This window comes from Lissotriton vulgaris, chromosome 12 (genome assembly GCF_964263255.1).
Source record: "Lissotriton vulgaris chromosome 12, aLisVul1.2, whole genome shotgun sequence".
In the NCBI taxonomy this organism is placed as follows: Eukaryota; Metazoa; Chordata; class Amphibia; order Caudata; family Salamandridae; genus Lissotriton; species Lissotriton vulgaris.
Genome location: NC_141700.1, coordinates 99,328,541 through 99,351,940, shown reverse-complemented (window position 1 = coordinate 99,351,940; position 23,400 = coordinate 99,328,541). Strand labels below are relative to the sequence as shown.

The 23,400-nt window shown below is 53.3% G+C and overlaps 1 protein-coding gene across 5 annotated transcripts in view; it reads left to right on the top strand.

The window, feature by feature from the left end:
* The window catches only part of SHC1 (SHC adaptor protein 1), a 131,856-nt gene that overhangs the window by 53,850 nt on the left and 54,606 nt on the right, over positions 1–23,400 (top strand). For 4 of the 5 annotated variants that reach the window (XM_086947365.1, XM_086947363.1, XM_086947364.1 and 1 more), the window contains 2 exons: positions 5,467–5,628; positions 21,913–21,983. In XM_086947365.1, the coding sequence (XP_086803491.1) occupies positions 5,470–5,628; positions 21,913–21,983 (230 nt within the window). In that variant the 5' untranslated portion in view covers positions 5,467–5,469. Of the gene's footprint in view, positions 1–4,876; positions 5,629–21,912; positions 21,984–23,400 lie in introns of those variants that run through there. The other variant, XM_086947362.1, reaches the window with a different exon arrangement.

Genomic DNA, 23,400 nt, shown 5'->3' with positions numbered 1-23,400 from the left:
CTCTCTGCAATGCTCTTCCTGCTCCTAGGGAGAGCTCCAGTCAGAGATGCTCTTGCTCCTGGAGATGCTCTTCTCCTGGAGAGATCCTGCTCTCTGTGATGCTCTTCCTGCTCCTGGGGAGAGCTCCAGTCAGAGATGCTCTTGCTCCTGGAGAGGCTGTTCTCTCAGATGCTCTTGCTCCTGGAGATGCTCTTCTCCTGGAGAGATCCTGCTCTCTGCGATGCTCTTGCTCCCGGGGAGAGCTCCAGTCAGAGATGCTCTTCTCCTGGAGAGATCCTGCTCTCTGTGATGCTCTTCCTGCTCCCAGGGAGAGCTCCAGTCAGAGATGCTCTTGCTCCTGGAGAGGCTGTTCTCTCAGATGCTCTTGCTCCTGGAGATGCTCTTCTCCTGGAGAGATCCTGCTCTCTGCGATGCTCTTGCTCCCGGGGAGAGCTCCAGTCAGAGATGCTCTTCTCCTGGAGAGATCCTGCTCTCTGTGATGCTCTTCCTGCTCCTGGGGAGAGCTCCAGTCAGAGATGCTCTTGCTCCTGGAGAGGCTGTTCTCTCAGATGCTCTTGCTCCTGGAGATGCTCTTCTCCTGGAGAGATCCTGCTCTCTGCGATGCTCTTGCTCCTGGGGAGAGCTCCAGTCAGTGATGCTCTTGCTCCTGGAGAGATCCTGCTCTCTGTGATGCTCTTCCTGCTCCTGGGGAGAGCTCCAGTCAGAGATGCTCTTGCTCCTGGAGAGGCTGTTCTCTCAGATGCTCTTGCTCCTGGAGATGCTCTTCTCCTGGAGAGATCCTGCTCTCTGCGATGCTCTTGCTCCCGGGGAGAGCTCCAGTCAGAGATGCTCTTCTCCTGGAGAGATCCTGCTCTCTGTGATGCTCTTCCTGCTCCTAGGGAGAGCTCCAGTCAGAGATGCTCTTGCTCCTGGAGAGGCTGTTCTCTCAGATGCTCTTGCTCCTGGAGATGCTCTTCTCCTAGAGAGATCCTGCTCTCTGCGATGCTCTTCCTGCTCCTAGGGAGAGCTCCAGTCAGAGATGCTCTTGCTCCTGGAGATGCTCTTCTCCTGGAGAGATCCTGCTCTCTGTGATGCTCTTCCTGCTCCTGGGGAGAGCTCCAGTCAGAGATGCTCCTGGAGATGCTGCTCTCTCAGATGCTCTTGCTCCTGGAGAGATCCTGCTCTCTGCGATGCACTTTCTCCTGGGGAGAGCTCCAGTCAGAGATGCTCATGCTCCTAGAGATGCTCCTCTCTCAGATCCTCTTGCTCCTGGAGAGATCCTGCTCTCTGCGATGCTCTTGCTCCTGGGGAAAGCTCCAGTCAGTGATGCTCTTGCTCCTGGAGATGCTGCTCTCTCAGATCCTCTTGCTCCTGGAGAGATCCTGCTCTCTGCGATGCTCGTGCTCCCGGGGAGAGCTCCAGTCAGAGATGCTCTTCTCCTGGAGATGCTCTTCTCCTGGAGAGATCCTGCTCTCTGTGATGCTCTTCCTGCTCCTAGGGAGAGCTCCAGTCAGAGATGCTCTTCTCCTGGAGATGCTCTTCTCCTGGAGAGATCCTGCTCTCTGTGATGCTCTTCCTGCTCCTGGGGAGAGCTCCAGTCAGAGATGCTCTGGCTCCTGGAGATGCTGCGCTCACGTGCGCCGTGTCCTGTGGGATCTGCTGCTCTCGGAGATGCTGGCGCAGCCGCTCTTCCTCACAGCACGGCGTGTGAGTCAGCAGGCGCTCCTGATTGGCCGGCGCCCCTTCCAAGATGCAGCAGTCACTGGGAGCCTGTGGTACATGAATAAGCGTCAGGAGGAGCCGTGCCAGGCCGGCTTCGGCGCACCTGCCCATTCATAAATCCCGCGGGCGCTGCCCAGAGAGAAGCCCGCTGGGGGTGCGAGGAGGCGCTGCCGCCTGCAGAGGGGCTTCGAGGCGCCCGGCATTGCCGCGGGAAGCTGAAACCCTCTGGGCACAAGTCTGCGCCAGATCCGCCCGAGTGTGCAGAGGGCACGGCGCGGGCACCGTCCACAGCTGAGGAGTGACCGTGTGTACTGGTCGGGGCTAGGCAGCCCAGGTGTGGGCACCCCCCACACACAGCGAGCACACGCCTCCCTCCCCTCGGTGACAGGAGCGGGGCTGGCAGAGGGCACCGCCTGCACGGAGCACCAGGAGCGGTGCTGGCAGAGGGCACCGCCTGCACGGGGCACCAGGAGCGGGGCTGGCAGAGGGCACCGCCTGCACTGAGCACCAGGAGCAGGGCTGGCAAAGGGCACGGCAGAGGGCACCGCCTGTACGGAGCACCAGGAGCGGTGCTGGCAGAGGGCACCGCCTGCACGGGGCACCAGGGGGCACCGCCTCCACGGAGCACCAGAGGGCACCGCCTGCCATCACTGTGCGAGGACTCCTGAGAACACCATCTAAGGGCAGCGAGCGCAGGGAAGGTCGGGGGCACGGCGGGCAGCCCCGGGCACCAGGAGCGCACCGGAGAACCCTGATGAATAGCGCCTGGGGCACTTGAGCATCGCCTCTACCCCAGGGCACCGGGCACAAACCGGAGCACTGCTGGGTGCATAGATCCAGCCAATGCCCGAGCACCGCTGTGAAGTCACCGGGCCTTACCAGGGATCCCAGCACCCCCCACCGGACCCCTGCGCGGCTGCTGGACGGGCAGGAACGCAGCCAGAAGAGGGCCGGGCACTCGTGGGCAGCAGGGAGCTCCTAAAGGACCGCTGGGGCGCTTTAGGCACTATCCGACGCCTGCAGGGTCACAGCCTTAAGCGCTGCAAAAATCCGGACCAGGCGCTGCAAGGAGCAAAGCAGAGGCGAGGGGGCACCGGCCCCGTGGCACGGGGACACTCTGGAGCACTCGAAGATCTTGCCTGGCACGGATGGCACCGTCCCCTGTGAGCCCCAGGCACTAACAGCGCTGTGTGTGTGCGCCTCCAACGGGAGTAGCGCTGGGAGGCAGCCAGCCAGCCGCTATAATCGATTCCTGGGCACAGTCGAGAGCATCTGTTAAAGCGCTGGGCTGTCGAGCCCCTTTGTTGTCCCTCCTACTCTTTCCGTGGCACTTCCAGGAAGCCCAGCTGAACGCATCCTGTTTTGACGGGGATCTGGGTTGACAAATCGGAATAGAATTGAAGGTCCAGGGTACCGGGCAGTGCTGGGGATCACACGGCGTGGCACGGTCTAAAACACTGCTGGGAGTTCACCCTCTCCGGGTGGCACAAGCAGCGACGGCCTGAGTTCTTGAAAAGAACGTCTTTCCAGGGCATTTGCTTCCGCCTTCACATTGAGGAAGGAATCGAGGCGAAAGGGGAAGGCCTCGGAAGCTTCAGGGAGGGTCTGCCCTGACTTCGAGGAACAGGCGAGGGGTGGAGGGCCGGGCATCACTTCTGCATTCTATTTCGGGGGCATTGCCTCTGCCCTGGGCCTCCTCTGAGCCGGAGGGCTGGGTGTGTGCACATCAAGCTTGGTTGGCTGGGAGGTGGGCTCTGCTCAGAGCAGTTTCTTGCTTTTTTTTATTATTAAATATTAATTCTTCCATCCGTGAGCCTCTCCGAGAGCTGCGTGGGGGTGGTGAGAGTGGCCCAGTGACGTAGCGAGCTGTCCCTCGGTGAATGACCTCCGTTCGGGGGCTCAGTCTATTGGAGGTCAACCAACTCCCACTGTGCTTTGACCTCTGTCCTCGTCCTCACTGTATTGCTAGGTCGACTCTACCACTGCTTTACCATCTATCTAGGGTGGCTCTTAGCGACCGGGCAGAGTTGGCGTATCTCTGGTGGAAGGGAATCCCACTGGGGTCTGCCGCCATATTGTGACTTCCGCTCTGGAGAGCCCCACAGTTTCTATCCCAGTTGCCCCTCGCCTGTAGACTGGTGATAGGAGATAGCAGACTAGTTGGAGGGAGAGGAGGAGAAATAGGTGGGGTGGGTTGGGGTGATAACAGCTAGCTGGGCAGAATGGGTAGGGCGTAGCAAGTCAACTAGTGGGCCTGCCCCACCGAGCAGTGGGCTGACGGGAACTGTGAGTGGCGGGCTTGGTTAGCAGTGGATCAAGAGAATAGCTGGGAAGCTGTGAACACACTCAAAGTTCACTAATTAGTGAGTTGGGTCGAAGGGCTGGTGAGTGGTGTTCTGGGCAAAAAAGGTTGGGATTATCAGGTAGGGCAGGCGGGTCGTTGAGTTGGCAGGGGGGTAGGTCATTCGTGGGCTGAGCAGAGTGCAATCAGTGAGTCGTGGGCAGGGCAGAAGGGGGTTGGTGAGTCGTGGGCTGGGCAGATCGGGGGTATGTGAGTTGCTAGTTGGGAAGAGGGGTTGGCAAAGCGGCTGGAAAGGGGTCAGTGAGTGAGTGAGTTGTGCGCTGGGCATAGGGAGTCGGTGAGTGGTGGGAGGACTGAGGGGTCGGTGAGTCGGGGGCTGGGAAGAGAGTTCTGTTAGTTGCATAGAGGGGCTGGAAAGCATCCAGGCAGCCTTGTGGGAAGGGTTCAGTGGCGGGCCACTCTGCAAGGGTGGCGAATGGCCTACTTTCACGTTGGGTGGGATGAGAGTGCATCCAGCCGCTCAGCCCTGACTGCCTGGCTATTGATTACCTATCCGGCAGATGGAAAGCCGGCCATTGCAACAGGAAGTGCCCTCGACAGTCTGATTTATTTTTGTGAGTTGCTGTGATTGTACATTAGGAGGTCAAGCCTTTTTCTGTGCCCGATTGTGGAATTGTTTTTACCAGTGTCAAACTCTTAGACCAGATGTCTCCTTGGGTCCACTTCAGACTTCTTGCACCAGCTCATTCGCCATTTGGATGTTGAAATTGAGTCTCGCTGTTGTTCTCCAGGGTTTCTTGTTGGCCATCATTGCTGGTCACCCTGAATATTGAGTACTTGTGCTGGGATTTGGGTTTCGGGGCCAACCTTGGTTGACTTTCATTGTCCACACGTCCACTTTGCTTGTTGAGTGGTGTTCTTGGGTGGTTCTCCATGAACTGGGAGGTCCCGCCGGGCCTTGCCACCTAGGCCTTGCCGACGTGTCAGCTTAGACTATGAGAGAGCCGCCTTCCACTAGCCATTTGCACCGTTGCCCGTTACCAAACCGGGCCCAGGCCGGCCCTGCCATGGATCTCCTGCAGAAAAGCAAGTACAACCACTTGCGCAACGAGTCGGTCAGCTCGGTGGAGGATGTGTTGATGGTGGGGGCTGTATCCCCTACTGGGTCCGAGCTTATGGGCCCCCAGTCCTTACCTAGCTCGGTCTCGTCGTCTTCTCTGACCCCCATGCTGCCCATCGGTGAGCTCTCGGAGTCTGAGGACAGCCCCACCACCCTCTGCTCCTTCTTTCCCAAGATGGGCAACATCAAACTGTCGAACCCAGCCAACCTACTGAATTTGAAGGGCTTTTCGGCGGGTGGGAAGGACTCTGTGAGCCCAGGGGACACCGGCGAGCCCGGCGGGCCTGTACCAGCACTAGACTCCAGCCCAGACTCAGCCAGGACTATCACTGTCTTCTCACAGGATATGAACAAGCTGAGCTGTGGGCGGAAGAGCCGAGTGGAAGGAGGCCAGCTAGGCGGCGATGAGTGGACCCGACACGGCAGCTTCGTGAACAAGCCCACCCGGGGGTGGCTGCACCCAGACGAGCAAGTGATGGGGCCTGGAGTGTCCTACCTGGTCCGGGTGAGTACACCTCTTTTTATAAGTCTGTCTCTGCACGCCATGTGTGTTCTGGGCCTCCTTGTGTCAACACTTTAATTTTTGAGATGTAGTCCAGTTCTTCCCGCTCTGTAGGTATCAGCACCCACGCTACTGACCCCCAGTACCTTCTGGTGTTCTGCCACGGGCCGCTGGCACTGCTCGGCCAATGCACCTCACAGTACACACTAACATGAGAATTCTCTGCCAATTCTGGGCCATAAAGCGGCTGGTTCTTTTCTAGTAGTGCCACCTCTACCTCAGACTCAAAGTTCTGCCATTGCTCCTACATGTTGCCTTCCATCAGCACCTGCTGTTCCACTTCCTGGAACCACACATGGTTCTTCCCTCACTCCTCCATCCCAATGTACAGCATCCCTCCTCTTTCATCCCACTCACACCTGTGCCAGTCACCTTTTCTCTTGCAGAGCACCCTGTGAGACCCTTCATTTACAAATGGCAGCTCAGCCAGTGCCCCTCTGTTCTCACAGCTAGGGCCCTCCTTTGGAGTCGGTGCTGAGACTGACTCACAGCTTCACCAGAGGGCCACAGTCCAGGCAGTCAGCAGTCCTGCTTCTCACTGCAGATAAGACTAGCAGCTTTTAATGCCTCTAACACCTGCATCACTGCCCCAAAACAGGCTCGATGCGTACCTCCTGCACGCCATGGAGCCTAGAGTAATTAGACGCGGACATTGCTTTTGTGATGCACCTCAATTCTTTATCGATCAGCCCCCACTGGTCCAGATTTGGGATTCCTAAATGGCTCTGCTTTTTGCTTTTAATTTTTGACTTGCAGCCGTGCCTGGTGACGTACAAAGTTCTGCTTATGCACCTCATCTCTGGCCTACAGCCTTGTCTGCTGTTATGCAAAGGTTGACTTAAGGAACCTCGCCCATAGCTCTGTCACAGCACCCCTCATGGGTCACAGCACCCCTCATTGACCCTAGCACTCCCCACTCTTCCAGTACTTGGGCTCTCCTACAGCTCGCCGAGTGTGCCTCGATCCCGACATGCATCATTCCTTCTAAAATACTTTTTGATCACTGTACCTCTATTTTTAACTTCTGCATCTTCTGTTATGTCCCGGGGCACTGGCCAACTCTAGCAGTGTAAATCCAGTGGGACCCGCAGCATCACAAAGAGGGTCCGCCCCAAGCCTGGCTTGCAGCATCTCCAGGTATTGCCCACGGGGTGTCCACAGATATCGCATCTCAGTTCCCCAGTCCTGGATTCAGCATCTGCTGGTATTGCACATGGATGGGGCGGAGATGCACAGACCGTTCATCTCAGTACCCCAGTCCTGGCCTACAGTGTCTCCAGATACTTCCCACAAGGAGGGAGGGCACAGGCAGTTCCGCAGTACCCTAGTCCTGGCCTTCAAGATCTCCTGATATTGCCCATGGGTGGCGGGCACAGACAGTTCATCTCAGTACCCCAGTCCAGGCATAAAGTATCTCCAGGTAATGCCCACGGGGGCGGGCACATGCCGTTCTTTTCGGGACCCCATTCCTGACCTTCAGCATCTCCAGGCATTGCTCATGTCAGTACTGTCTCCGTCCCAGGGCCACTTGTTCTTCTGTGTCAGTACGGTGTCCCTGTCTTTGGGGCAGTCTTCTTTGTCGGTCAGTCCTTATTCCAGTTCTAGGGCAACTCTTCTCACAGAGCCCGAACAATATCCCAGGGCCACTCTTCCTTCTGTGCCAGTACTGTATCTCTACCCCAGGTCCACTCTTCCTTCTGTGCCAGTACTGCATCTCAATCCAGGTTCACTCTTCCTTCTGTGCCAGTACTGCATCTCAATCCAGGGCCACTCTTCCTTCTGTGCCAGTACTGCATCTCAATCCAGGGCCACTCTTCCTTCTGTGCCAGTACTGCATCTCAATCCAGGGCCACTCTTCCTTCTGTGCCAGTACTGTATCTCTACCCCAGGGCCACTCTTCCTTCTGTGCCAGTACTGCATCTCTACCCCAGGGCCACTCTTCCTTCTGTGCCAGTACTGCATCTCTACCCCAGGGCCACTCTTCCTTCTGCGCCAGTACTGCATCTCTACCCCAGGGCCACTCTTCCTTCTGCGCCAGTACTGCATCTCAATCCAGGGCCACTCTTCCTTCTGTGCCAGTACTGCATCTCTATCCTAGGGCCACTCTTCCTTCTGTGCCACTACTGTATCTCTACCCCAGGGCCACTCTTCCTTCTGTGCCAGTACTGCATCTCAATCCAGGGCCACTCTTCCTTCTGTGCCAGTACTGCATCTCTATCCTAGGGCCACTCTTCCTTCTGTGCCAGTACTGCATCTCTATCCCAGGGCCACTCTTCCTTCTGTGCCAGTACTGCATCTCAATCCAGGGCCACTCTTCCTTCTGTGCCAGTACTGCATCTCTATCCTAGGGCCACTCTTCCTTCTGTGCCAGTACTGCATCTCTATCCCAGGGCCACTCTTCCTTCTGTGCCAGTACTGCATCTCTATCCCAGGGCCACTCTTCCTTCTCTGCCAGTACTGCATCTCTATCCCAGGGCCACTCTTCCTTCTGTGCCAGTACTGTATATCTATTCCAGGGCCACTCTTTCTTCTGTGCCAGTACTGTGTCTCTATCCCAGGGCCACTCTTCCTTCTGTGCCACTACTGTATCTCTACCCCAGGGCCACTCTTCCTTCTGTGCCAGTACTGCATCTCTATCCCAGGGCCACTCTTCCTTCTGTGCCAGTACTGCATCTCTATCCTAGGGCCACTCTTCCTTCTGTGCCAGTACTGCATCTCTATCCTAGGGCCACTCTTCCTTCTGTGCCAGTACTGCATCTCAATCCAGGGCCACTCTTCCTTCTGTGCCAGTACTGCATCTCTATCCCAGGGCCACTCTTCCTTCTGTGCCAGTACTGCATCTCAATCCAGGGCCACTCTTCCTTCTGTGCCAGTACTGTATCTCTATCCCAGGGCCACTCTTCCTTCTGTGCCAGTACTGCATCTCTATCCTAGGGCCACTCTTCCTTCTGTGCCAGTACTGCATCTCTATCCTAGGGCCACTCTTCCTTCTGTGCCAGTACTGCATCTCAATCCAGGGCCACTCTTCCTTCTGTGCCAGTACTGCATCTCTATTCCAGGGCCACTCTTCCTTCTGTGCCAGTACTGTATCTCTACCCCAGGGCCACTCTTCCTTCTGTGCCAGTACTGCATCTCTACCCCAGGGCCACTCTTCCTTCTGTGCCAATACTGTATCTCTACCCCAGGGCCACTCTTCCTTCTGTGCCAGTACTGCATCTCTATCCCAGGGCCACTCTTCCTTCGGTGCCAGTACTGCATCTCTATCCCAGGGCCACTCTTCCTTCTGTGCCAGTACTGCATCTCTATCCCAGGGCCACTTTTCCTTCTGTGCCAGTACTGTATCTCTATCCCAGGGCCACCCTTCCTTCTGTGCCCGTACTGCATCTCTATTCCAGGGCCACTCTTCCTTCTGTGCCAGTACTGCATCTCTATTCCAGGGCCACTCTTCCTTCTGTGCCAGTACTGTATCTCTACCCCAGGTCCACTCTTCCTTCTGTGCCAGTACTGCATCTCTATCCCAGGGCCACTCTTCCTTCTGTGCCAGTACTGCATCTCTATTCCAGGGCCACTCTTCCTTCTGTGCCAGTACTGTATATCTATTCCAGGGCCACTCTTTCTTCTGTGCCAGTACTGTGTCTCTATCCCAGGGCCACTCTTCCTTCTGTGCCAGTACTGCATCTCAATCCAGGGCCACTCTTCCTTCTGTGCCAGTACTGTATCTCTATCCCAGGGCCACTCTTCCTTCTGTGCCAGTACTGCATCTCTATCCTAGGGCCACTCTTCCTTCTGTGCCAGTACTGTATATCTATTCCAGGGCCACTCTTTCTTCTGTGCCAGTACTGTGTCTCTATCCCAGGGCCACTCTTCCTTCTGTGCCACTACTGTATCTCTACCCCAGGGCCACTCTTCCTTCTGTGCCAGTACTGCATCTCTATCCCAGGGCCACTCTTCCTTCTGTGCCAGTACTGCATCTCTATCCTAGGGCCACTCTTCCTTCTGTGCCAGTACTGCATCTCTATCCTAGGGCCACTCTTCCTTCTGTGCCAGTACTGCATCTCAATCCAGGGCCACTCTTCCTTCTGTGCCAGTACTGCATCTCTATCCTAGGGCCACTCTTCCTTCTGTGCCAGTACTGCATCTCAATCCAGGGCCACTCTTCCTTCTGTGCCAGTACTGCATCTCTATCCCAGGGCCACTCTTCCTTCTGTGCCAGTACTGCATCTCAATCCAGGGCCACTCTTCCTTCTGTGCCAGTACTGTATCTCTATCCCAGGGCCACTCTTCCTTCTGTGCCAGTACTGCATCTCTATCCTAGGGCCACTCTTCCTTCTGTGCCAGTACTGCATCTCTATCCTAGGGCCACTCTTCCTTCTGTGCCAGTACTGCATCTCAATCCAGGGCCACTCTTCCTTCTGTGCCAGTACTGCATCTCTATTCCAGGGCCACTCTTCCTTCTGTGCCAGTACTGTATCTCTACCCCAGGGCCACTCTTCCTTCTGTGCCAGTACTGCATCTCTACCCCAGGGCCACTCTTCCTTCTGTGCCAATACTGTATCTCTACCCCAGGGCCACTCTTCCTTCTGTGCCAGTACTGCATCTCTATCCCAGGGCCACTCTTCCTTCGGTGCCAGTACTGCATCTCTATCCCAGGGCCACTCTTCCTTCTGTGCCAGTACTGCATCTCTATCCCAGGGCCACTTTTCCTTCTGTGCCAGTACTGTATCTCTATCCCAGGGCCACCCTTCCTTCTGTGCCCGTACTGCATCTCTATTCCAGGGCCACTCTTCCTTCTGTGCCAGTACTGCATCTCTATTCCAGGGCCACTCTTCCTTCTGTGCCAGTACTGTATCTCTACCCCAGGTCCACTCTTCCTTCTGTGCCAGTACTGCATCTCTATCCCAGGGCCACTCTTCCTTCTGTGCCAGTACTGCATCTCTATTCCAGGGCCACTCTTCCTTCTGTGCCAGTACTGTATATCTATTCCAGGGCCACTCTTTCTTCTGTGCCAGTACTGTGTCTCTATCCCAGGGCCACTCTTCCTTCTGTGCCAGTACTGCGTCTCTCTCCCAGGGCCACTCTTCCTTCTGTGCCAGTACTGCGTCTCTATCCCAGGGCCACTCTTCCTTCTGTGCCAGTACTGCATCTCTATCCCAGGGCCACTCTTCCTTCTGCGCCAGTACTGCATCTCTATTCCAGGGCCACTCTTCCTTCTGTGCCAGTACTGCATCTCTATCCCAGGGCCACTTTTCCTTCTGTGCCAGTACTGTATCTCTATCCCAGGGCCACTCTTCCTTCTGTGCCAGTACTGTATCTCTATCCCAGGGCCACTCCTCCTTCTGTGCCAGTACTGCATCTCTATTCCAGGGCCACTCTTCCTTCTGTGCCAGTACTGCATCTCTATCCCAGGGCCACTTTTCCTTCTGTGCCAGTACTGTATCTCTATCCCAGGGCCACTCTTCCTTCTGTGCCAGTACTGCATCTCAATCCAGGGCCACTCTTCCTTCTGTGCCAGTACTGCATCTCTATTCCAGGGCCACTCTTCCTTCTGTGCCAGTACTGTATCTCTACCCCAGGTCCACTCTTCCTTCTGTGCCAGTACTGCATCTCTATCCTAGGGCCACTCTTCCTTCTGTGCCAGTACTGCATCTCTATCCTAGGGCCACTCTTCCTTCTGTGCCAGTACTGCATCTCTATCCCAGGGCCACACTTCCTTCTGTGCCAGTACTGCATCTCTATCCCAGGGCCACTCTTCCTTCTGTGCCAGTACTGCGTCTCTCTCCCAGGGCCACTCTTCCTTCTGTGCCAGTACTGCGTCTCTATCCCAGGGCCACTCTTCCTTCTGTGCCAGTACTGCATCTCTATCCCAGGGCCACTCTTCCTTCTGCGCCAGTACTGCATCTCTATTCCAGGGCCACTCTTCCTTCTGTGCCAGTACTGTATCTCTATCCCAGGGCCACTCTTCCTTCTGTGCCAGTACTGCATCTCTATTCCAGGGCCACTCTTCCTTCTGTGCCAGTACTGCATCTCTATCCCAGGGCCACTCTTCCTTCTGTGCCAGTACTGCATCTCAATCCAGGGCCACTCTTCCTTCTGTGCCAGTACTGTATCTCTATCCCAGGGCCACTCTTCCTTCTGTGCCAGTACTGCATCTCTATTCCAGGGCCACTCTTCCTTCTGTGCCAGTACTGCATCTCTATCCTAGGGCCACTCTTCCTTCTGTGCCAGTACTGTATCTCTATCCCAGGGCCACTCTTCCTTCTGTGCCAGTACTGCATCTCTATTCCAGGGCCACTCTTCCTTCTGTGCCAGTACTGCATCTCTATCCCAGGGCCACTCTTCCTTCTGTGCCAGTACTGTATCTCTATCCCAGGGCCACTCTTCCTTCTGTGCCAGTACTGCATCTCTATCCCAGGGCCACTCTTCCTTCTGTGCCAGTACTGCGTCTCTCTCCCAGGGCCACTCTTCCTTCTGTGCCAGTACTGCGTCTCTATCCCAGGGCCACTCTTCCTTCTGTGCCAGTACTGCGTCTCTCTCCCAGGGCCACTCTTCCTTCTGTGCCAGTACTGCGTCTCTATCCCAGGGCCACTCTTCCTTCTGTGCCAGTACTGCATCTCTATCCCAGGGCCACTCTTCCTTCTGCGCCAGTACTGCATCTCTATCCCAGGGCCACTCTTCCTTCTGTGCCAGTACTGTATCTCTATCCCAGGGCCACTCTTCCTTCTGTGCCAGTACTGCATCTCTATTCCAGGGCCACTCTTCCTTCTGTGCCAGTACTGCATCTCTATCCCAGGGCCACTCTTCCTTCTGTGCCAGTACTGCATCTCAATCCAGGGCCACTCTTCCTTCTGTGCCAGTACTGTATCTCTATCCCAGGGCCACTCTTCCTTCTGTGCCAGTACTGCATCTCTATTCCAGGGCCACTCTTCCTTCTGTGCCAGTACTGCATCTCTATCCTAGGGCCACTCTTCCTTCTGTACCAGTACTGTATCTCTCTCCCAGGGCCACTCTTCCTTCTGTGCCAGTACTGCATCTCTATTCCAGGGCCACTCTTCCTTCTGTGCCAGTACTGCATCTCTATCCCAGGGCCACTCTTCCTTCTGTGCCAGTACTGTATCTCTATCCCAGGGCCACTCTTCCTTCTGTGCCAGTACTGCATCTCTATCCCAGGGCCACTCTTCCTTCTGTGCCAGTACTGCATCTCTATTCCAGGGCCACTCTTCCTTCTGTGCCAGTACTGCATCTCTATCCCAGGGCCACTCTTCCTTCTGTGCCAGTACTGTATCTCTATCCCAGGGCCACTCTTCCTTCTGTGCCAGTACTGCATCTCTTTCCCAGGGCCACTCTTCCTTCTGTGCCAGTACTGCATCTCTATCCCAGGGCCACTCTTCCTTCTGTGCCAGTACTGCATCTCTATCCCAGGGCCACTCTTCCTTCTGTGCCAGTACTGCATCTCTATCCCAGGGCCACTCTTCCTTCTCTGCCAGTACTGCATCTCTATCCCAGGGCCACTCTTCCTTCTGTGCCAGTACTGTATCTCTATCCCAGGGCCACTCTCTTCCTTCTGTGCCAGTACTGTATCTCTATACCAGGGCCACTCTTCCTTCTGTGTCAGTACTGTATCTCTATACCAGGGCGACTCTTCCTTCTGTGCCAGTACTGCATCTCTATCCCAGGGCCACTCTTCCTTCTGTGCCAGTACTGTATCTCTATCCCAGGGCCACTCTCTTCCTTCTGTGCCAGTACTGTATCTCTATCCCAGGGCCACTCTTCCTTCTGTGCCAGTACTGTATCTCTATCCCAGGGCCACTCTTCCTTCTCTGCCAGTACTGTATCTATATCCCAGGGCCACTCTTCCTTCTGTGCCAGTACTGTATCTCTATCCCAGGGCCACTCTTCCTTCTGTGCCAGTACTGCATCTCTATCCCAGGGCCACTCTTCCTTCTCTGCCAGTACTGCATCTCTATCCCAGGGCCACTCTTCCTTCTGTGCCAGTACTGTATATCTATTCCAGGGCCACTCTTTCTTCTGTGCCAGTACTGTGTCTCTATCCCAGGGCCACTCTTCCTTCTGTGCCAGTACTGCGTCTCTCTCCCAGGGCCACACTTCCTTCTGTGCCAGTACTGCATCTCTATCCCAGGGCCACTCTTCCTTCTGCGCCAGTACTGCATCACTATCCCAGGGCCACTCTTCCTTCAGTGCCAGTACTGCATCTCTATCCCAGGGCCACTCTTCCTTCTGTGGCAGTAATGCGTCTCTATCCCAGGGCCACTCTTCCTTCTGCGCCAGTACTGCATCTCTATCCCAGGGCCACTCTTCCTTCTGTGCCAGTACTGTATCTCTATCCCAGGGCCACTCTTCCTTCTGTGCCAGTACTGCATCTCTATCCCAGGGCCACTCTTCCTTCTGTGCCAGTACTGCATCTCTATCCCAGGGCCACTCTTCCTTCTGTGCCAGTACTGCATCTCTATCCCAGGGCCACTCTTCCTTCTGTGCCAGTACTGTATCTCTACCCCAGGTCCACTCTTCCTTCTGTGCCAGTACTGCATCTCTATTCCAGGGCCACTCTTCCTTCTGTGCCAGTACTGCATCTCTATTCCAGGGCCACTCTTCCTTCTGTGCCAGTACTGTATATCTATTCCAGGGCCACTCTTTCTTCTGTGCCAGTACTGTGTCTCTATCCCAGGGCCACTCTTCCTTCTGTGCCAGTACTGCATCTCTATTCCAGGGCCACTCTTCCTTCTGTGCCAGTACTGTATCTCTACCCCAGGTCCACTCTTCCTTCTGTGCCAGTACTGCATCTCAATCCAGGGCCACTCTTCCTTCTGTGCCAGTACTGCATCTCTATCCTAGGGCCACTCTTCCTTCTGTGCCAGTACTGCATCTCTATCCCAGGGCCACACTTCCTTCTGTGCCAGTACTGCATCTCTATCCTAGGGCCACTCTTCCTTCTGTGCCAGTACTGCATCTCTATCCTAGGGCCACTCTTCCTTCTGTGCCAGTACTGCATCTCTATCCCAGGGCCACACTTCCTTCTGTGCCAGTACTGCATCTCTATCCCAGGGCCACTCTTCCTTCTGTGCCAGTACTGCGCCTCTCTCCCAGGGCCACTCTTCCTTCTGTGCCAGTACTGCGTCTCTATCCCAGGGCCACTCTTCCTTCTGTGCCAGTACTGTATCTCTATCCCAGGGCCACTCTTCCTTCTGTGCCAGTACTGCATCTCTTTCCCAGGGCCACTCTTCCTTCTGTGCCAGTACTGCATCTCTATCCCAGGGCCACTCTTCCTTCTGCGCCAGTACTGCATCTCTATTCCAGGGCCACTCTTCCTTCTGTGCCAGTACTGTATCTCTATCCCAGGGACACTCTTCCTTCTGTGCCAGTACTGCATCTCTATTCCAGGGCCACTCTTCCTTCTGTGCCAGTACTGCATCTCTATCCCAGTGCCACTCTTCCTTCTGTGCCAGTACTGCATCTCAATCCAGGGCCACTGTTCCTTCTGTGCCAGTACTGTATCTCTATCCCAGGGCCACTCTTCCTTCTGTGCCAGTACTGCATCTCTATTCCAGGGCCACTCTTCCTTCTGTGCCAGTACTGCATCTCTATCCTAGGGCCACTCTTCCTTCTGTGCCAGTACTGTATCTCTATCCCAGGGCCACTCTTCCTTCTGTGCCAGTACTGCATCTCTATTCCAGGGCCACTCTTCCTTCTGTGCCAGTACTGCATCTCTATCCCAGGGCCACTCTTCCTTCTGTGCCAGTACTGTATCTCTATCCCAGGGCCACTCTTCCTTCTGTGCCAGTACTGCATCTCTATTCCAGGGCCACTCTTCCTTCTGTGCCAGTACTGCATCTCTATCCCAGGGCCACTCTTCCTTCTGTGCCAGTACTGTATCTCTATCCCAGGGCCACTCTTCCTTCTGTGCCAGTACTGCATCTCTATCCCAGGGCCACTCTTCCTTCTGTGCCAGTACTGCATCTCTATCCCAGGGCCACTCTTCCTTCTGTGCCAGTACTGCATCTCTATCCCAGGGCCACTCTTCCTTCTCTGCCAGTACTGCATCTCTATCCCAGGGCCACTCTTCCTTCTGTGCCAGTACTGTATCTCTATCCCAGGGCCACTCTCTTCCTTCTGTGCCAGTACTGTATCTCTATACCAGGGCCACTCTTCCTTCTGTGCCAGTACTGCATCTCTATCCCAGGGCCACTCTTCCTTCTGTGCCAGTACTGTATCTCTATCCCAGGGCCACTCTCTTCCTTCTGTGCCAGTACTGTATCTCTATCCCAGGGCCACTCTTCCTTCTGTGCCAGTACTGTATCTCTATCCCAGGGCCACTCTTCCTTCTGTGCCAGTACTGTATCTCTATCCCAGGGCCACTCTTCCTTCTGTGCCAGTACTGTATCTCTATCCCAGGGCCACTCTTCCTTCTGTGCCAGTACTGCATCTCTATCCCAGGGCCACTCTTCCTTCTCTGCCAGTACTGCATCTCTATCCCAGGGCCACTCTTCCTTCTGTGCCAGTACTGTATATCTATTCCAGGGCCACTCTTTCTTCTGTGCCAGTACTGTGTCTCTATCCCAGGGCCACTCTTCCTTCTGTGCCAGTACTGCGTCTCTCTCCCAGGGCCACACTTCCTTCTGTGCCAGTACTGCGTCTCTATCCCAGGGCCACTCTTCCTTCTGCGCCAGTACTGCATCTCTATCCCAGGGCCACTCTTCCTTCAGTGCCAGTACTGCATCTCTATCCCAGGGCCACTCTTCCTTCTGTGGCAGTAATGCGTCTCTATCCCAGGGCCACTCTTCCTTCTGTGCCAGTACTGCATCTCTATCCCAGGGCCACTCTTCCTTCTGTGCCAGTACTGTATCTCTATCCCAGGGCCACTCTTCCTTCTGTGCCAGTACTGTATCTCTATCCCAGGGCCACTCTTCCTTCTGTGCCAGTACTGCATCTCTATCCCAGGGCCACTCTTCCTTCTCTGCCAGTACTGCATCTCTATCCCAGGGCCACTCTTCCTTCTGTGCCAGTACTGTATATCTATTCCAGGGCCACTCTTTCTTCTGTGCCAGTACTGTGTCTCTATCCCAGGGCCACTCTTCCTTCTGTGCCAGTACTGCGTCTCTCTCCCAGGGCCACTCTTCCTTCTGTGCCAGTACTGCGTCTCTATCCCAGGGCCACTCTTCCTTCTGCGCCAGTACTGCATCTCTATCCCAGGGCCACTCTTCCTTCAGTGCCAGTACTGCATCTCTATCCCAGGGCCACTCTTCCTTCTTTGGCAGTAATGCATCTCTATCCCAGGGCCACTCTTCCTTCTGTGCCAGTACTGCATCCTATCCCAGGGCCACTCTCTTCCTTCTGTGCCAGTACTGCATCTCTATCCCAGGGCCACTCTTCATCTGTGCCAGTACTGTATCGCTATCCCAGGGCCACTCTTCCTTCTGTGCCAGTACTGTATCTCTATCCCCGGGCCACTCTTCCTTCTGTGCCAGTACTGTATCTCTATACCAGGGCGACTCTTCCTTCTGTGCCAGTACTGTATCTCTATCCCAGGGCCACTCTTCCTTCTGGGCCAGTACTGCATCTCTATCCCAGGGCCACTCTTCCTTCAGTGCCAGTACTGCATCTCTATCCCAGGGCCACTCTTCCTTCTGTGGCAGTAATGCATCTCTATCCCAGGGCCACTCTTCCTTCAGTGCCAGTACTGCATCTCTATCCCAGGGCCACTCTTCCTTCTGTGGCAGTAATGCATCTCTATCCCAGGGCCACTCTTCCTTCTGTGCCAGTACTGCATCTCTATCCCAGGGCCACTCTCTTCCTTCTCTGCCAGTACTGCATCTCTATCCCAGGGCCACTCTTCCTTCTGTGCCAGTACTGTATCTCTATCATAGGGCCACTCTCTTCCTTATGTGCCAGTACTGTATCTCTATACCAGGGCCACTCTTCCTTCTGTTTCAGTACTGTATCTCTATACCAGGGCGACTCTTCCTTCTGTGCCAGTACTGCATCTTGTAGCAGAGGCACTCTTACCACAGAGCCAGAACTCTATGGCTGTTTCAGGGCCACTTTTCTTCTGAGATGCTGCTGTATCTCGTTGCGGGTCACAGCAAGGACAGAAGCTCTCTACTGTTCATACTAGCTGTCCCATCAGCTTTTTTATTTTTTAGATCCTGGCTGTTAGATGTGTTGTGGTGTGATCTAATTAAAACAACCCCAACCTAGTGCATCATAAGAAGGTGCCTCCTTCTGTCCTCCTCTTTGCTGTCTGGAGGAATTCACAAATTTCCTCCCCAACCAACTTCAATGAAAAGGAATCCTGGAACTTGTCCATTAACTCATGCTTGTGGCCTGAAGAGCATACTAAAAGTAGAGCATTTGTTCTTACCCCCAGCAACAGAATACCCCAGTTCAGCGAGGGCTGACTAGAAGGTACTTCTGGCCAGCCAAGGTCGAAGGCAGTATGATTGGCTAGCACCAGTTCTTTGAACCCAGTCTAGAGTATGATTGGCAGTGCTGATGGCCTCGCTTCCACAGATTGGTGCTACAAGCTGGATCCCTCTGCAGCAATTGGAAGCCTTAAGCGCACTCTCTGTCCCCTTCGGGATAGGGGCACGCCTGATGCTATCTGAACCACCTCCTGCACCCAAAATGGAAGTGTTGCTCAAGCAAGGAGGTCCAAGCCAATAAGATTAGAGGAAATGAACCCAGCCCCATGAAGCTCTCAAGAGAGCCTTCATCAGAAATAGTCTTGAGAGCAACACCAGCAACGATGAAATGCAGGTGAACTAACCCATGGAGTGTAATTCATCCTGCTGAAAGCACTCTCCACCACAGAACAACCCTTTTCTTAAAGCACAGAGCCACTCTGTTCTAGTTAGTTGAAGATATAAACGCAAGTCTGCCCCAATCAAAGATCACTAAGAGCCCAGTTATTTCAGTTCCACAGTGAAGGACACACACGTACATGGGTCCCAAAGATCTGGTAGCCTTGGAGCACCTTGTTACAGTGGTCCGGACTCCACATATGACATTGGGACTGACCTCATGATCTACGGAGGATTTACAAAACATTTCTGTAACCAGGCTAGTCTAGAAAGGTGTCTTGGTGACCTCATTACTTGAAAAGGATCCAGCTTTTGAAGATTCAAAAAGGGGCATGCAAGAGTAGGCCTGACTCTATACCTGTTTGGATAGTAGAACACAGCCGTAGAACAGACAAGAAGTATGTTCTGCTGAATTCAGGAAATTAAAATAATGTAAGCCTTCTGTAGGGAAGAACAAAAAAATTAGAAAAATTAGATATTTTGACTATATGATGTTTAGTCTCTTTGTCCACTTCATTCTTTTTCACTCAGCCAGCACTGGGGCCACTTAGTCCCTCTGATCTTGAATTATACACATACTGTGCCCCCTTTTTCTTTTGAACTAATCATTTCAAATGTCCCAGCAGGAGTCCTTCTTCCCACACCACATATATTCATTCCACCCCTCCCTTTGTCACAAAGTTCAGGTAATCCGGGGTAGATGGCCACAGAAAAGTTCAAAGGGACTGAAGTCTACTCCACTCTGAGACATCTCCTAATAGACAAGATCAAGGGCCACGCCATCTCCCATTAGACAAGATCAATGGCCACACCATCTCCCATTAGACAAGATCAATGGCCACACCATCTCCCAGTAGACAAGATCAATGGCCACGCCATCTCCCAGTAGACCAGATCAATGGCCACACCATCTCCCATTAGACAAGATCAATGGCCACACCATCTCACAGTAGACAAGATCAATGGCCACACCATCTCCCAGTAGACAAGATCAATGGCCACGCCATCTCCCAGTAGACCAGATCAATGGCCACACCATCTCCCAGTAGACCAGATCAATGGCCACACCATCTCCCATTAGACAAGATCAATGGCCACACCATCTCCCAGTAGACCAGATCAATGGCCACACCATCTCCCAGTAGACCAGATCAATGGCCACACCATCTCCCAGTAGACCAGATCAATGGCCACACCATCTCCCAGTAGACCAGATCAATGGCCACACCATCTCCCAGTAGACCAGATCAATGGCCACACCATCTCCCAGTAGACCAGATCAATGGCCACACCATCTCCCAGTAGACCAGATCAATGGCCACACCATCTCCCAGTAGACAAGATCAATGGCCACGCCATCTCCCAGTAGACCAGATCAATGGCCACGCCATCTCCCAGTAGACAAGATCAATGGCCACGCCATCTCCCAGTAGACCAGATCAATGGCCACACCATCTCCCATTAGACAAGATCAATGGCCACACCATCTCCCATTAGACAAGATCAATGGCCACACCATCTCCCAGTAGACAAGATCAATGGCCACACCATCTCCCATTAGACAAGATCAATGGCCACACCATCTCCCAGTAGACCAGATCAATGGCCACACCATCTCCCAGTAGACCAGATCAATGGCCACACCATCTCCCAGTAGACCAGATCAATGGCCACACCATCTCCCAGTAGACCAGATCAATGGCCACACCATCTCCCAGTAGACCAGATCAATGGCCACACCATCTCCCAGTAGACCAGATCAATGGCCACACCATCTCCCAGTAGACCAGATCAATGGCCACATCATCATCTCCCTTTAGACAAGATCAATGGGAACATCATCTCCTAATAGACAAGATCAGTGGCCACATCCTCTCCCAATACACGAGATCAGTGGCCACATCATCTCCCAATACACGAGATCAGTGGCCACATCATCTCCCAATACACGAGATCAGTGGCCACATCATCTCCCAATACACCAGATCAGTGGCCACATCACCTCCCAGTAGACCAGATCAATAGGCACATCATCTCCCAATACACAAGATCAGTGGCCACATCATCTCACAATAGACCAGATCAATGGGCACATCATCTATGAGAGGATCAATCGCCATATCGCGCCTGACACTAAGATTGCTGCCACTGGAGACATTTGACTGGTGGAAGCTACCACCTTCTCAAGCTAAAGAAGCCCGAAGGTGCTTCTTTAGCTTTTCTTTAGGTCTCCAGCGAGAAAGCGACACAAAGCATAGACGTTGGCTGGGACACTCCCAGGGGCTCCCTTTTATCAGTGCCCTATACTGGGGGCATAGTAAGACCTGCTTTTTCAAAGTATAGCTCAGACCCAGGCTTGCCCGACTCTAAAATGGCATCCAAATCAAATCTACAACTGTTGCTATGGGGGGGCCTTAGAGGACTATAGAGGACTAAAGTCTGATGAGGATCAGGTTTCTTGGCACAACTCCTCTTCAGCTTCACCCCCACCAGGAGAACGATTGGTTGTCCTACAATCTGCCGACCTTGGACTCTGTCCCATCCACGTCTCCTCGCACTACTTTTGCCCTAGCGGACATCGCTTCCCAATAACACCGTGACCGGTGCCTGTCGATTAAACTTTGACGATGCCCCCTTGGCGGATACCATAACTGTTTGTACTTACCTCGGAGCCCGAGCAACCATGGCTGATGCCCAGTGGAGCTGTCCTATGCAGCGATAGAGGAGTTTTGGCTCTGGTTCACCCTTCAGCCGACACCTACCCAGCCGGATATCTGACATTGTTTTCTTTGTCTCCCGTCGCGTTTCCTTCCCTCCCCCGCATCTCATGTTTTTGTGTTCTCCTATGCCCTTACTTGAAACCCGTAATTGATGTAACTATATAACCTGTAACGCTCTGATCCTCATGTAAAGTGCTCTGATACCTCCCGGTCTAGCCAGCGCTGTATAAAACTTTGCAAATAAATAAAATAAAATCTCCCAGTAGACCTGATTGGTGGCCACATCATGATTACAAAGTACTGCCTGTACTAGTGTTCATTTGCCTCCAGCTTAAAGACCTATTCATCATGTCCAAACATTCGTCCATCACCGTTCTATAGCGGACATTACAGTTACAACATCACCTTCTGTGTCTCCGCCCCACAACCCAGACCGTGCACTCTGACACCAAACATCTAGTCTAGCCTTTCAGTACGGCACAAGATGCCACTCATGTGGTGATCTTGTACTTTGTGTCTTCGCACTGTTGGTTGGTCTCTGCCTTGAGTGGGTGGTTTGGATGTTGCATCCAGAGGATCATTCTTGGACGTCCATATTCTGCCTGCCATGCTTTCATCCATGTGCTGTATCGGTTCCAGCCCCAGGCTGTGGTTGACTGTACTCTACTTTGTGTTTCTCTCTGTCATTCATGCAGTACATGGGATGCGTAGAAGTGCTGCAGTCCATGCGAGCCCTGGACTTCAACACCAGGACGCAGGTCACCAGGTATGTCTTCTGCCTAACTACAGTCAAAACTGAGATTTGTACTTACTTTTTGTGGAAATTGGCCTTTTGATCTTTGTTAAAAACGATTGCGAATGGCATAAAGGTGACGTGTGGCATTTTGTAATTGCTCAAATGTGTGGCAGTATTGTCCGCTTTGGTGCCCCTGCGCTTAGTGTTCTTACATATACACAGGTAGATTAAAAAAAATAGTACATTGAGATTTGAGCGATGAACCCTAGCATCCTTTTTACAGTTCTTTTTCTGTGAATTATTTTAGGTTCCTTTGTACTTTTCTCCCTGGTGGAGCAGGGTATAAGGCCGCATCCTCTGCCCAGTCCCGGAGAACCGTCTGGAAGCAAACTTGTTCTAGCTTTGTATGTAGGGCATGGTCGTAAGTCACCTCCTGTGGCCAGTCTCAGCCCTCAATTCCTTGGCTGTGTGCATCGGATATAAGGTACCTTTGGCCAAGCTATATGTCCATTCCCTCAGAACCCACTGTGTTGGCCTATTGCAATGTACAGCATGCATTGGATTCACAGTGTACTTCAGGCCGCACCCTATGAGCAGTCCATGTATCTGCATTGGGCACAAGGCTCATTATGTGGTCTCATACCCGTGCCATGTGCCCATGCCCACAGAATGCACCGAGAACAGATCTGAGCTAGTCACAGTCAGTTTTATGTGCAAGGTGTATCCTCCAGCCAGACCCCGTTCAGCCAAACCTAGGTGCGCTGCCTTTTTAAACGTAAGATACCCATAAAACCCAAAGTGCATCACCTGCAGCCAAGCACAGAGGGATCTAAATGCAGAGCTTCACCTACAGAACCCCAGAGTGACCTTTGTCCACTCTGAAATTCGAGTCTACTAATCTTCAAAGCGCAGTCATTGGCCATTTGCCCCAGGTAGCCCAAGCAGGTCTTGGCCTTTGGCTAGGCCCTGCACCCGGTCCACCGTGCCCATTTTGACATGGAATATTTCCTCATTTTTTTGGACATCATGTACTTTTTAAAATAAAAATAATAGTCTTATTACATGCTCTGCGAACTACAGGTGTCTTGTTTGAGTAACCACATCCATTCGAAGATTGCACAGTGGATTGGTGTTTTTTGCTGTGATTTCTTCTGTGATGTGTTCTGCTTGCTAAAGTGTCCAAAAATTCTTCGCGTTCTGTGGTCATCCTGGTATGAGTTATTGCTAGAAAAGTGCATAGCTGGGTCTACAGGCCTGGATTTACTTTACTCTTCAAGCGTCCAAAGCTTTTTTTCTTTTCAATCCTGGCTAATTTCCTAATGCTGGTTTCTCAAAAAACGACTACATGTGTGTAAGCAACCCAGAAAAGGATCTATTTTAAGTAAAGTTATAACTTGATGCCAAGTTTGGTGTACTTTCTTTTGGGCGAAACTGGTAAATGTTACTT